Source organism: Nelusetta ayraudi, unplaced genomic scaffold (genome assembly GCF_046127955.1).
Source record: "Nelusetta ayraudi isolate G7.1 ecotype Tasmania unplaced genomic scaffold, CSIRO-AGI_Nayr_v1 ptg000097l, whole genome shotgun sequence".
Taxonomy (NCBI): Eukaryota; Metazoa; Chordata; class Actinopteri; order Tetraodontiformes; family Monacanthidae; genus Nelusetta; species Nelusetta ayraudi.
The window spans coordinates 163,549-179,043 of record NW_027466147.1 but is presented as its reverse complement, the minus strand read 5'-3'; the positions used below and the strand labels follow the sequence as shown (position 1 = coordinate 179,043).

The window sequence follows — 15,495 nt, the reverse complement described above, 5'->3', positions numbered from 1 at the left end:
ATAAAAACAGAGAAAAAAGACAATGTGCTTTTGCAATCTAAAATTCCCATTTATTTCACTCAGCCTGGGCTAAACAGCTAAAGGTCAGGCTCGGCATTCAGATGAAATTAGCTGCGGTGCTTTTACAGCCACTTCCTTTCAGGGAGAAATCAGAAAATGTCAGAAAATTAATGCAGCGGCCCGATTCTCCCGCTGTTTCCTCCCAGCGGGGTGGATGCCGAGCTGCTGGCGAACGCCCGGGGGCCTGTTTTCACCCTTTCTAGTGTCAAAGTGTTTGCGCTGGACTTGACTGTTCTGCTATTCACAACGAACAACAACTGCCATCATGTATTTCTTGCCTGTTCACTCCATCGCACCCTATTGACACCCACTCTGATCTAACCTGCGAGACGACGGCGGTCTGCTTCACTTCTCTTCGGCACTTTAATGCCGCCTTGAATCGTCTGTTGTATTGTCCATTAAAGGAATTCATCTGGCCACCTTTTTAAAACTGGTCTCTCTTTGTGCTCGCTTTGGTATTGATTTTCCTCTTTGCAACGCCTGGACACAGTTTGTGAAGTAATTAGCTATCTGTATCGTTTTCCTCACAGAGCTGTGTAGTCAGCTTGCTTTAAAAAAAAAAATGATACGCATTTGGCAAATTTAATGACGCTCTGATAAACGGCACATCCGCATCACAGAGATACGGACAAAACCAGCGAGACCAAGCAGAAAGATATATTCCCTCAAAAGTTTTAGTTCTTATCATTGTATTATTACCTTTTCCTCATTTGTATCCTTTTATTTAACTTTCTGGATAAAGCAAAATTGGGCCAGACTCTCATTCCACAGTTAGATCACATTAAGGACTGTTGAGCTTCAAACCCAAATTGAATTTTCAAAGATTTTTCAAATCCTTATTAGGGCTTCACGTTGTGCTTTTCTGCACACTAGTAAGTCTGCCACAGATGCTCTGACTGACTCTACAAAAAGAAACAAAGTACCATCCCCTGCACTGCCTCTGATGACTGACCCCTGAGACGAAAAACCGAATCAAAGAGGTCCTCACACACCTTCACATGCTGCAAAGCCCAAGGTTGCCTTAATTAGGACAAACATCATCACAGAGGGCCTGCAGTAGAGGAGCAAGATCACATGGAAATCTAACACCTCCCAGTGGGACTTCCGCGAGAAAATCTAGTGCACTGTTAAAAGGACGGTCCAAAAACTGTGTGCGTTGGGGGGAAACTGAGCCTTGACAACCTAAACAATTTGCCTTACTACAAACTTTTGAACTCTCACAATAATCACCTGGCAACCTCAAACCATGCTAGATTGTGTCTCTGCCAATTTGGCAAAATTAGCATGCAAGCTAATTTAATTAGGATGGTGTTATGCAAGCATGATGGTTTTTTCGGGTGGAATTGTTTTTGGTTTTACTTTGTAAAATACTTTTAAAACTGTCATCACAATTTGCAAATTGCAATTTGGAAACAAGAATAGCGTCGCATTCAACTTTCCAGCATTTGCATTACAAGCTGGGTATTTTGCCTTCAGCATTATTGAAGTATTCTTAAAACATAGACCACAAAAGATTTTCACCAGCGTGCTATTTACTTTCCCTTACTGTTCTGTTCTTGTCGTCGATGTCACATGACAGGAATTCTGGGAAACGTGCAGACAGCGATCACACAGGATTGACTTGCTACCGGCTTAAGCAAGTTCTGTGTCTTGAAGAAGGATGTCAGTTTCATAGCTCGTCTGTTCAGCGGGCAGAATTCTTTCAGATCAGGGAGAAACACAGTGGACCGATGATGTTGGCGCACCATTGGCCTCGATCCATGTGAGACCTTTTGTGTAAGTTGGCACACGGAGGTTGAGGCGCGTTCTTACACGATTATAATAACGCTGTCTACAAAACAGACATGGCTCGGAGGCGAAGACACACAGAGAGACGACATTTTCGAGCAGATCGGTGTTCAGAGCGAAGCTAAAAAAAAATAAATGAAGTGAGTGTGACTTGGAAGAAGAATGCCTGCAGGCGAGAATTCAACCGCCGTCGATGTTGACTCACAGCAATGAAAAAATGGAAAGTGGAAAGTGAAACACTAAATGATGTCCAAATAACACTGGCTAGGGGTCAATTATACAAGCAAATGAATGCAAAATAATTCTATGATCGCTTCCATTAAGTGAACTTTTATGAGATTGATATCTTACAAGGAAGGTCACAGCAGACAATAGCAGCCTTAAAACATATATATACATATATATATATATATATATATATATATATATATATATATATATGTATGTATGTATATATATATTTGTCCCCGCCCCAATCGTGTTCACCTTTAGACTGAGTCGTCCTGCCCTTTTTAAAGGACACGGACGGCCTTAAGACGGTCGCTCCTACATTTACATTACATTTACATTTTGCTCAACGACATAACGCCACAGTTAACAAGGCCGAGGGACCCCGCTGGCACTTATTGGCCAGCTTATCAAACTGGAGGCCGAGCTGAACTGTCCACGTCGAGTCGCTTTCATTTATAAATTCAGATTTCCTTGTCATTCTTCCCTCGCTCTCTCTCACCCGTCGGTGCTTGCTGGCTAATAAGTTTGAACACCTCGTAAGACCAGACAAGGCCTGCAGATCAAATCTTAATTACAACTACAGTGATGGGATGAACCGATTGTCTTCAATGAATGCCAATGAGCGTCCTTCGCCTGCGGTGGGAGAAGGTTATCGCTCTCATCCAAGCAACATATGTCCCAGCAGTTGAAATCAATTTGTACAGACCAGGAAATAAATGTGGGGAAAGACTTCACATTGTTTGGTTATTGAGAGTTAAAATGGAACTAGATTAGGGTCGGCTCCTTATCACACTGCCCTAGAATTGCCTTGAAGATGACGTTTGAATCACTAGATGTCGCAGTTTTGCACTGCATGGACACCAAAACAAACCAGCTCCCTGCAGGTCCGCAGGACTGCAAACAGCAGTACCACAAGTATATCGGGACCATTACCGTCTTATGGACAATGAAATCAGTCCAAGAAATATTGTAACCTCAGGGTATATATATATTGATATTGAAGTGTATGTAGAGCAAGAGTAGGAGAGAGAGATTGAAAGAAAGCAAGGTGATATATACATATATACCGTATATATATCTATATACATGTATCATGTAATTCATTCTAGAGCGATTTCTGAATTCAAGGTTCAGCCTTAATCTACTCATACATCTGAATGATAAATGGCTTAAGTTTTGCAAACTGTGCATGTTTAAGCCACGATTACGTTTACCGAACGTCGGTGTACTCTCATTCATCTCCCGACTTAATGGATGCACTGGTGAAACGTTGCCCTTCATTATATCGCCGATGTATTCTCAGTGGCAGCTAATCTATTAATCTCCCCGCTGCCCTGTGTCTCCATCACACAGTGTCGGGCGCTAATGATGGATTTAGCCTCTGCCGCCGTGACAAGCCGCACTCATGGACTCATTCACGTTTAGAGTCAGTCGTGAGCAAATGTCTGTTGGAAAGAATAAGGGTGGAGTGTATCTGACTTTCCATAAAGGTATCACAGATACAACTGTGTGCGTTTCTTGCATTCATTTGTGTATTTCATCAAAAATTGTGTTTCTAAACTGTTGATTTTTTTTAGGGGTTAAGATGAACCCTAGACCTCTGTTGGGTCATTCAAAGCGACAATCATGTTTTCTTCATTCTTTTAACTGAAGAATGTCACCACCCTGTGGAATATGGCAATGAGCCACTGCCAAAGTCAGCCTTTTGCTCACGTTACAAAATAAAACTGCCATCCGGTTCCCATGAAACCGCCACTGTGAATAGCATCCATGCTAATCCCCTCAGCATGGATGCTAATCTCATTAGCAGCAGCCATACAGTCATTTTTTTTTTTGTTACTTGTTTGTCCTAAAGGGCAACTTGCAGCCGTCTCTTTATCATCACAATGTAAAAGGACATCAGAGGGTAATATGATGCTTTGAATGACAGTCTTAACAATAATAAGATGGATGTCCAAGATTTCAGACCTGAAATATGATTACAACAGTGAGCAATCTTACCGTGAGCGCATGTTGTTCATTTGTTGTTGTTGTTTGTTTTTGTTTTGTTTTTTTACTATTGGTCAGACACAGATGAGATGCAGATTTCCTTAAGCTCAGTTTAGCCTACGAGTCTATCAGTTGGGGAAATGTAGATATCCTGTTTCTGCTCGGACATGCAGATGAGGCAGCTGGTGACTTTTCACTAAAGCACAGTAACACAGTTTCTTCCCCCCCCTTGAGCTTTGTGCGAGACTTGGAGCTGGAATCCAGCCTAGAGACTTTCAATCTTTTTTTTTTAATTGATGCTGTCTTATTGTTCATTTTTTATTTTTTATTTATTTTTATTTTTGAAAACTCAGCGTCAAGGCTTAGCTCAGGGCTGTATTCAGGGTAAGCGGAGACCCGCAGAGGGTTCCATATAGCCTGAATTTTTTATTTATTTATTTTTTTGGACCAGCCGGCTCCCGGGCCTATTTAATATTTCACAGCTCCCCCTGAAAATGGAGGAGAATGCGCTTAATTAGGCGTGAACAATAAATTGACTATAACCAATGCTGCGTTGCGCCTGCACGGTCCACTTGGGCTTTTGATCATCCGGCCGAGGTCCCTGAGAGCGTGCGGCCCTGAGACGCCCGCCCCGGCGCACGTAGTTGCGCGAAATTAAGGCGTGACGTGATTCCCGCCGTGACAAACGGGAACTTTGAAGTGTTAAATCGGCCCGAGCGGCTGTCAGCGACCCTCGGACTGAGAGGAGAGCAGGGGAGCTTTGAAAGGGAGCATGAGAGAGAGGTGGAAAACAACAGCGGAATACAAAGTCTGACGCGGGCCTACGTGCGTGTCGCCGTGCCTGATCCCCATGAAGACGGACGCCGGCTGCTTATCATCAGTGGCTTCTGTCTGCACTGATTACCGGCCCCGACCTGCACTGCAGTTCACTTGCGTTGGGTGACTCTTTTTTGGTTCATTCCCGCCCCGGCAGGAAACGACAAAACACCCACGAGTTGAGAGCGGACGAGCCTAAAACACAACACAAGTGCCGAGTTTGTCGGAAAAGTTGCGATATTTCGCAGTCTGCGACGGAAGTGCGAGCTGCAGCTGAACGACGCAGCCAGAGTCGCGCACGTCTCTGCCACGCGCGAAGCGAAACCTGAGGCGCTGCAGATGAACTCACTCCGCTCGGCCTCATATTACATCACCTTCAGTGCCAAATTATAGGGTCCCACATTAACTGGATGACGAGGACAGAGTGTTTTTCATCCTGGACTCCGGTGGAGCAGCCTTGCATGAATAATTATCCAGGGAAACAAACAAAAAAAAAAAAAAGTTGCTGCTTTTGAAATCTAAGGAGTTTTTGAAACAAACAATCCCATAAGAAAAATATCCAATGCACAGGGCCATTCGCCAAATTATACAAGTGAAGATTACAATTGTGATGTTTTTTATCATTAATACTTGATTCTTGAAAAACAAACGACTCCTGTTGGCCTGCTCAACTCGACGCTGTTTCTATTTAGGCCCCACTGTGCAGAACCCCAGACAGGATTCTGTTTGTCTTCAGGAGCTACTGGCTTTCCATAAAAATAAGGATTAACCTTGTAAATGTAATTTGCTTTCAGAGTCAGATCAGGTTGTAGCCGCAGGGTTGTCCATTATTTTCCAGATGATGCACAGGGGCTCGGGCATTATCTCTCATCTCACTGAGGCATTAGAGATGTTCCCCTCTATTTAATCTTGTAACCCCCTTAACGCAAAGCTTCGTCTGCCGGTGACCCCCCCTCATCACAGGGTTCAAGTTCATTAGCCGTGTGAGTTTTCCTCTGGAGCGAAGGGAATGACAATGTAGCCGGGAGGGGGGTGGCGAAGGACGAGTGTGAATCCAGTAAAAGGTCCTCGACTCCGGCAATCATCTCCGCTCCTGTTGGGTCCTCTGAGGTCAACGACCTCTCGGAGACCCCGCTCGGAGGAGGGACTGCATCATAAAAACTACTCGGCTGATGGCCTGCGCGGCTGCAATATTCCATCCAATTTATTTTCCCGTGATAAAACTCCTCCGCACCTTCTGTAAAAGAAGCATTTCAAGAGGAGTGGCGGGTGACGGGGGAGGGGTGTGTTCGGAATCAAAGCAGATGATGCCAAACAACATCTGGCCCGAATCTGCCTGTCAGTTTAATAAGTCAAACTCCTCCACAATACTTGATCCCAGAGGTTTTTTTTTTTTTTTTCTAAAAGCAACTTGAGAGCTCAAAGGCTTCGCTCACTCGTGAGTTTGTGAACTTCTTTCAAACCCAACGCCACAAACTCAACGGTGCTTTTTGCTGAGTGTGACATCGCACACCGTTAGTGGCGAACAACTTCGGTGATGAGATTCACAGTATCACTGTGTAGTATTTAGTGTGCATGTCAGGACAAATACTTGACGAGTGTAAACTTCAAATGCAAAATTTCCCCACGTCCATCTTGCCATCCTCCGTTCTGCAACGTTTCAAGTCGGCCTCGGCAATACAGAAGCAACGTGCTTCCTCCTGCCACAGCAAGGAAGCCGCCATGCCGCTAGCTGCCCATTAGAGCTCTCAAAAGAAAAGACAGAACGTGAACGTAAATCTCGCGGATGCTTGACGAGATTGCGTGGATGCTGATAGAACTCGAGAGCATTTCCCCATTATGAGAAGAACAAAGGACGACAACAATCAGCCTGCATGTTATTGTTTTACCCTGTCACACTGGATTTGGATGCAACGCGCCACACGGTGGTCCACGTACAGTATGTCTTGCCTCGCAACAACAGGAGGCTCAAGGAGAGCTGCTCACTGCGATGCGACTCAAAATGGCAGCGACAAAACCGTGCACCTAGTATTTGACAGGCTGAAATTTTGACCAATCACATTCCAGGTTTTTGGCTCTTTATCAAGGAGGCACTGCAGGAAACAAACCACCTGGCATGTCTGACTAACGAGCATGAAAGCAATAGATGTGTGAAACAAACAAACAAACAAACAAGAACAGCAATTTGCACAACCAACCAACAATCTGACCCACACTCGCATTAAAAACCTTGATTTTAAAACAGCTGGAAGGTTTTCTAGGGCTGCATTAGTCATGGAACCCCGTAGAGTTCTGTGAGACGGCTCCATTCCAGGAACTTTGAACGAGAATTTTTAGAAAAATAAATATCGCAGCCTGGACAACACACACGCGCGCGCACACACACACACACACACACACGGCGAGAAGTAGCACTAGCCGACTCTTGGTAGCAGACGCGGGGCCGTCCAGATGAGCCGCTATCGTCGGAGGAATGCATCATCCTCCCTCCTGCTGTCTCTGACACGCTGCATTGATGGAGTGTGCTGTTGCACGGGCAGCGTACAAGTGCAGCGTGATGTGTCTGCAGGGCAGCGACACACACGACCAGGTTCTCGGGGTTCGGGGACTCTTTTCATGGCAGCGAAACTTTCAAAATACGGGGTGAAGAAAATGAACAATTCAACTTTAATAGAAGGCATGAAAATGCGGCAGTACGCTTTTTTTTTTAGAAGTGTTAATCCTCTTTTTTTTTTTGTGCTACAGAGTCGCTAAAGACTGAAGTAATGTGAGATTCCGCTCTGAGCTTCTGTTTACAGCTGATAGAAGAGAGAGAGAGAGAGAGAGAGAAAAAAAAAACACCCGCTGCTATTTTGGGAGGCAAGCGAATCTGTTGCTTCCTATAGTGCGATTACACAGTGTAAAATTGCATTTAGTCTCACATTTTTCTTCTCCAGGTTTTCCTCTGCATTAATGAGCTCCTGCCCAGACCCAAAATGAAAGGCCTGGCCAAAGGATCTTGAAGGTTCCAGCTGCCGACATGCCACGTCAGCTTCCCCACTTCCCCCCCTCCCTCCCCTCCTGGCTGCTGCCTCATCAATAGCCTTTTTTTTTTATATTTTTTTTTTTTTTATAAACAAAAGGCAGAGTGGTGATGCTTTCATTTCATTTTTTTTTTTTTTTTTTACCCTTCTAAAATCCACTGTAATTACATGCAGGCGCACCGTGTGGGAGACTGCCATCTACTGGATCTAGAGCACACGCAGCGACCACCACCACCACCACCACCACATCTCAGCTCACCCTCCCCCCACAGACATCCAACACCCACTCAAAGAGTCGCTTAGCAGAGTGTTGGACTTGAGCATACAGGAGGGATACAGGCGGCTTTTAGTGGAAATACATAAACAGCTAATAGGATCCACAGCGTTCTCCATCGTATACCCCGGCTGAGCACCCTTGCAAGATTAAATGTCTCAAAAATAAATACATAAAAAGGTGCCTTCATTTCTGTTTAGTGAAGCCGTTCTTTGGTCCCACGTTCAAGTTTTTTCTTTCAATAGCAAGATATCCACGCTGTTGTAGTTAAACTATGGTTAATGCAGAATTAAAAAAAAAAAAAAAAAAAAAAAAGTTCAAGTGAGTCAGAACCACATTGTCTTGTTAAACGTGGCCCTTTTAAATAAGAAATATATGTAGGAGAAAAACTCTCCTGTTTTTTGTCCCTCCTTTTTACATGAAATGAGTTAGAAAATGTTGCTTAGCAAATTTTTTCTAACAAATGCATTGCCTTTCGACCGGAAACAGCCCCCCCCCCCCCCCCCCCCTTCCTTGTCAAATCCCATTAAAGCTGTGAGAAAATTGTCTTCTTCTTTTTTTATTCCTCGTCTGGCTGCGATTCAAGTGTAAATGCTATGAGAGCAGCATCTCCTGCACTGCGTTCTGCCGGACTCGGACTCGGACTCTCTGCAAGCAAGAAGCTTTTATATGGTAATGAAATCGATTGGAGCGACGCGAGCACCAATCAGAAGCGTTTGATTTATGTGTAAGGGGACTGTTGAGAGAGGGGGAGTCGCTTGGCAACCGCCTAATGAAATGTTCGAGCTGTGTCTATTAGAGAGGAGCTGCCTCCAAAGCTGTTTTATTTTCACCTCTAGGATTAAAAAAAATAAAAAATAAAATAAAATCAAACACCAAACGATCGTGAGAAAAAGCAGGGTCGAAACCGATCAAGTCGATCACCACCAGCGCGTGGAGTGACGTCGGTCCAAAGACTCTGAGTCCGCGTTTAGAGAAATACCACCCCCCCCTCCACACTTCACCGCTGCCACTCGCGCCACGCCGTTAATCTAGCCCACCTTAATTATGCATCCGCTTTAAATGCTCAATCTGTGCCATGAAGCGGCGGCGAGCCAACGAGGGGCTGCGCGTAATAACGCTCGCTCTCAATAGGCTGTGTGTGAGGCTGAGAGCGCGAGACAGTCGACACAAAAGACGCTCAGGTCGTTCCAGCAGCAGCAGCAGCAGCAGCAGCAGGTGAACACGGTTGGTTTTTCATTTAAAGGAACAGGTGGCTATTTTAATAATTGAGCAATAAGAAAGGGAAGGAAGTGACAGGTTGGTGGAAGCAACACACACCTCCCACACACACACACACACACACACACACACACACACACACACACACACACGGGTATAATTAGTTGTGATGATGGGGATGTGGGAATGTGCAGCTTTTGCCTCCCAGGTTTGTCCAGGAACAGCGGCGTTACTGTGGAAACCAACTTTCCATCATTCGCCCTCACGGTGTTTGTTCGTCTTCCTCTCGTCTGGCTGCCCGCTTGTGTTTGCTGACAAGATGAGATCAGAGACGCTCGTTCGCGCACCGTCACTCACGTCGACATGGAACACACGAGCTTTTTTTTTTTTTTTAAAAAAACCATTATTATTGATAAATCCAAGGGAAAGGCTGCTGTTAGGGTCAAAACAGAAAATAAGAAAAGAGTGATGAGGGAGATGGTGACGCTCTTTGCTTTGGCACTTACAGCAGTTGGTGACCGCGAAACTGTTGGCCACTTCCAGATTGTCAATGTGGGGCGTCAGTCTGAATTCCGAGGTGCCGAACTGAACCATCCCTATCCGAAACGCGCTGTACTCTTGATCCGCGCCCCTCGGAAACAGACCCCCTGCGAATCGACACATGAAAGATGGCTGTCAATCAAAACCTGCCTCGGTTCCCAACCAGAGGACAGACATTCGACAAGATTCATCCAAGACGGACATTTTTTTTTTTTTTTTTTTTTTTTTTTTTTTTAATTCAGGACCTTTTTTTTTCTTCTTCTTCTTCTTCTTCTTCTTCTTTTTTTTAATTAACCCCCACCACCCGCCAGGCGACCCCCCCATGTGGACACCTACCGATCTGAACGCTGGGCGAGCCTCCCAGCGCGCAGCCCCACAGAACCAGCAGCACGGACACGGACAAATTCACTATTTTCTCCATGTCTCCTCGTCCACCAGGCAGGAGTGCGATATTCCTTCGTCTCTACCTAATGGATGTTAGATCCGACACATCGCGACCACCGTCACACTTGGTAGGGTTGGAGGGGAATTGAAGAAGAAGAAGAAGAAGAAAAATCAAAAACAAACAAACAAGCAAAAAAAAAAAAAAAAGAAAAAGAAAAAGAAAGAAAAAAAATCTGCGGTGGCAGGTAGCCGGTGCAGGTGCCTCGCGGTTTGGAAAAAGGACGCCGGCAGTGAAGAAATGGTCGCCCTGCCGCTCTTCTCTACTTCCGCTCCTGCTCCTCCTGTCGCTCCTCTTCCTCTGCCGGCAGCCGATCACCTCTTCCTCTTCCTCCTCCTCCTCCGCCTCCTCCTGCTGCTGATGCTGCTGCCGCTCCGAACGCACGGCGACACTGCGCGCCTCCGTCCGTGCGGCTCCTCAGCGCGGAGCCTCTCGGCATCACACCCACAAGTGGGGAATGTTAATGAGGAGGCGGACGGAGACGGAAAGAGCCGAGCGGCGGCGGCGGCGGCCACTTACGAAAGTGCACTTCACACACTTGCATGCGCACGGACCCACGCACGCACTCGAGAGCGTGTCTGCCTCGTTCCACTTGTTGCTTCCTTTTACGACATTTGAGTCGCTGCACAATTGTGTAGCTTGTGTTATGAAACATGTGTCAGGTCATGTCCACCCTGGTAAAATCGGCCGTTTGTGATGTCACAAAGGGGTGATATACCTCTACCAGGTTAGAAACAACACCTCCATCAGCATTTAGGCTCCGCTCTCTTGTTTGTATCACCTTCAAACATTGTCAACAGTCCAGAAAAGTGTCAGTTTTTAAATAGGAAGCTATTTATATGATTAATGTTTCAGTTTGTTTCAGTTCATCAGCATTAAGAAAAGAGACCAAGAAAGAATAGAGATTTTTTTCCCCCACACCTTTGACTTCATATATTAGCAATAAAAACAAGATAGAAATAATTGAGGAAATTCCACTGCGGCATTTTTTAGATATACATGTATTTGAAGAGGACAATTACCTAAATTATGTTCTCGTTAATTAGGAAACCAATTAGGAGCTCCGTCTCTGCTGCTCTTAATGAGCGAGCAGGCGGATAAAGGTCGCAGCAGATTACTTCACGAGGTCAATTGGATTGCGAACGTAATACGGCACTGGAAAACTCGGGAACCTAAATTGAGCTGAGGAGCATCCATTGGAACCAAACAGCGGCAGTTGAGGCAGAAGCTGTTTATCCGCCGCATGTAAATGCGCCACAGTTAATGGCCGTTCAGTGAATGAACATAACTCCAAAGGTAGCATTTACACGGCCGTATTGACTGCTACCGTTTAAATGAGGGTAGAGATTTTGAGTGCATCTGAAAGTTCTCTCAGTGCAGAATACAAATCGCTGAAGATATTCTGAAAAAAATAGTGTCATGTAAGCCACGGTCAACACCGGTTGTGCTGCAGGAACAGTCTTTGCACAAATCTGCCCCTCTAACTTTGATCAGGCAGGCTGGGTTGAACAGACAGGAAATAATTGCCGCGCGGGTCCCTGTGGTTTTACAATATGCATGTCTGAGCCACAGCAGCATCTCTGGGAGGAAGCAGTGACAGCAGCGGACTGGGAGCTGATGGCAGTCGGACGCGAGGGCGCGTCAGATTTCAGCACCATGGACAGCGCAGCACATTGCACGTGTTTCTCTGCAGACGGTAGGGAGAAAAACAGTCAAGTTTGCAACACTGGGTCCATTTCCCCTGCTCAAAATGTGAGGTTGAAGTTGTCACAGTGATTTACAAGTGACTGCACTTGTGCACACACACACACACACACACACGCACAATTTAACAGCTTTTTGGTAATCCCTGATTAGGTTTGAGTGACAGTGCAGGCAAAATGAGACAGCAGATGGACAAATTGTTGTTTCAAAATGATTTGATTAAGAGGCTGACTGCATTCAATTTTGCATTGAGTGACACCGTAAACAGCATGTTGAAGAGGCTCCCCTGCATCATAAGGTTGCCGTAGTCGTGCTCCACCAGCGTCCGACGAACCGCACCGTGTTGATCTGTTGTTGATGTGACTCGCCCGGCCATTGCAGGACTCGTTTTGATTTTGATCAACCTGCAGCACCTTTTCCACTCTCTTCTGGCCGTTGAATTCCCAGGCTAACAAGGTAATAAATGGCCACAAGGCTGAGAGGCTTTCAGGAGCAGAGTGAGAGGAACTCCTAATCAAATCATGGGTGAGCTGCGGGAGTAGGCTTTAGACATTTTTTAGTTAATACAGCCGAATGACTAACCCTAACCCCCGGACCCAGGGGTGGGCAAACTTTTGACTGGTGGGGCCACAATGGGTTGGAAAAGGTGACAGAGGGGCCGGAGCAGGAGCAGATGGGTGGGGTGTTTTGGTGAGGAGGAAAAATGTATCATGGGATATATACAAAACACGCTTTCAATGTCACTTTGTTAATTGAAAATGAACCAAAGCAAAGTTCTAACAAAATCAGTGTCTTTGAAGCCCCACGGTATTGCACTCTTTATTGAAATTACTTTTAAAACGCTGAAAAAAATGGATGAAATACAACTATTTCACGACTTACTTACTTATTATTAGTGTAATTTCTTCAAGTTCAGCGGGCCAGATTAAAGAGCTTGACTGGCCACATTTGGCCCCTGGGCTGTAGTTTGCCCATGCCTGCCCTATAACCACTAACCCCTAAACCCGAACCCTTGTCCTAAACCCTAACCTTAGCTTGCAACCTACACAGTATGTTAAAATAAATCCCAACATTTGGAAATCTACATTGAAAAAAACACTTTATGCAACTTAAAAAAAAAAAAAAACATTTTTCTCATAACACAATTTTGTCAATATCAAAACAAAAAAAAATCGATTGAGCCGGAAGCCCCCGGCTGGCTGTGGCTGTGGCTGCGATGTGCTGCTGTGGCTGCTGACAGCGTCGAGTCTTTGAGGCCACTCAGGCATCCCCCTAAAGATGATGTGAATGCACAACAAGGCCTCTGGACACGCTTAAAAGTTGCAGAGCCAAGCACATGCTGCCGTCCCAACAGCTCTGAGGAGCAGCAAACCTGCAGGGATCAATCCCAAGGTCAAGCCAGAGTTGCTGAATCGAAGCTTTGACTCTGAGTCTTTGCCGCGTTTCCCTGTTTCACAGCGGCTCCGTCGTTTTGTTCATACAGTCGTCTTCAACACTAGCAATGGTTGGTTAAATATGTACAAATCAAAGTACTGTCTGACCGTGTCGTCGTAAAACTTGTAAACATACTGTATTTTGGAGTCACATTTCTTTTCATAAAGCAATAAATCTTCAGAACAGTTTTTGAGTCGGACTTCACTGCAAATCCCAAGTTTCCCTTTTTATATTTGTTCCACAAAAACACTCTTTCAGCCATGACTCACACGGGAGGTGCAAAACTAATAACACAAACTCATTTAAACCTCCTGAGTCATATTTCAGTGGGCGGAATTCATTTAGGCCAAAGGGGGAAAAAACATATTTCTACCACTGAGTGACTGAGTGGTGTTTTATAGGTTCTTTTTGGAGTTATTCATAAAAAGTATAAAATGTGGATCAATAACCAAATATCTACAATTATTCCCGGGAATGTGTTGCTGCGTCAAACGATGCTCAGGAAACTATTCACTGGTCAACAAGCGAAACAGTTTCCAGCTGTCGGTATTATTTCATCTCTTGCATCTATTTTTTGCTCCTCCCACTCAGTCTAATGATACACCCTCCTGAAGCCTGCACTGCTCCTTGATTTACGCAATTACAGGGGAGCAGTCACCTGTGACACATTAGCAAAAAAAGAAATCTTGAATTTAATTTGAGCCGCTTGATTTATGCAAAAACGTCTCACCTCCACATTTCCTCCCCAATTCTCTCCCTTGGTATCTCGGTTTTGTGCTGAACGAAAACCATATCAACCTCAAAATTACAAGTTTATTTTATTTTTTTTGGTTGAGCCGAAACTACTTCCTGTCTCTCTCTGCATAAAATGACATATTTCACGGCAGCCTAAATTTGACAGTTTGGGTTCTGCCAATAACAGTCAAGCACCAAACAGCTTTGCGTCAAAGAAAATGGAAAATAGTGCGATAGGAGCGGAACACTGGAAAATAAAGAGATTGTATTTTGTCTTTTTTGGACACAAAAGGAAAAATAGCACATATATATACTATACTATATTTTATTCCCATTCTGTTTTTCATCTTGGGCCCAAGTTGAGCAGCCTCACATCACATCAGCACTTTAACATTTGCTTTGATGGTCCTATATTCATGCTGGACGACAGTGAACTGGCTTCATGAGACTAATTATCCAAATATCTCACCACAAATCAGCATATTGAGCCCTCTGTTTACAGCCCCCTGCTAAAACTGATGCAATGTTGCACCTCCCACATGTTTGGCCTCAGAGGATGGTTTGACTTCCGATTTCCAGAACTGTGTGTTTCAGTTCACACTTTCCTCAGTGGAAATAAGTCAGTGGAGTGCTCAAGACACGCGTGACTGTTGCGACTGTGTGCTGAGAACTCCTCCCCCGCCCGCCTCTCCTCCGCTAATCATCGCCTGACTGAGGCAGCGGCTCTGCTGGTGGCAGCCTGGTGGCAGGTCGTGTTGGATTAGAGAGCACCCTGTGTGATATAGGTTACCGTGAGGAGCGACTGGCAGGGTGCTGGAGTGGTCACACACACACACACACACACACACACACACACACACACACACACACACACACACACACACACACACACACACACACACACACACAGGCAAACGCAGGGGGCCAACCAGTGACACATGCTGTCTCTGATCCCTGCTACCTGGGAGCTGTTGGTCAGACTCGGCCATGGGAGGGCAGTGCAAATGCATGATCTCTCCGGATGAGTCTTTCACATTCTGTTCATCATTTTTTTTTTACCTAAAAAATAAATAAAAAACTATAACGTGCGCTCATTTGGCATGACTCACACTGCATCTGTTCTGCCGCCGAAGCCCGGTCCCATGCTGCATCTCAGGTAGGTGTTCCCGGTGACAGACAGCATTTCTTTCCCACGTCTGTAACCATGGCAGCAGCAACAGCAGCAGCAGAGACAGAGA

General features: G+C 45.3%; 1 protein-coding gene across 5 annotated transcripts in view; it reads right to left on the bottom strand.

The window, feature by feature from the left end:
* Positions 1–10,866, bottom strand: part of gria2b (glutamate receptor, ionotropic, AMPA 2b) — a 42,468-nt gene extending 31,602 nt beyond the window's left edge. For 2 of the 5 annotated variants that reach the window (XM_076048160.1, XM_076048158.1), the window contains exons 1-2: positions 10,279–10,864; positions 9,909–10,049 (exon numbers count right to left, since the gene is read on the bottom strand). In XM_076048160.1, coding sequence (XP_075904275.1) covers positions 9,909–10,049; positions 10,279–10,363 — 226 coding nt within the window. In that variant the 5' untranslated portion in view covers positions 10,364–10,864. Of the gene's footprint in view, positions 1–9,908; positions 10,050–10,278 lie in introns of all 5 variants that reach the window. The other 3 variants (XM_076048159.1, XM_076048157.1, XM_076048156.1) reach the window with 3 other exon arrangements.
* Between the last annotated feature and the right edge of the window lie 4,629 nt (positions 10,867–15,495).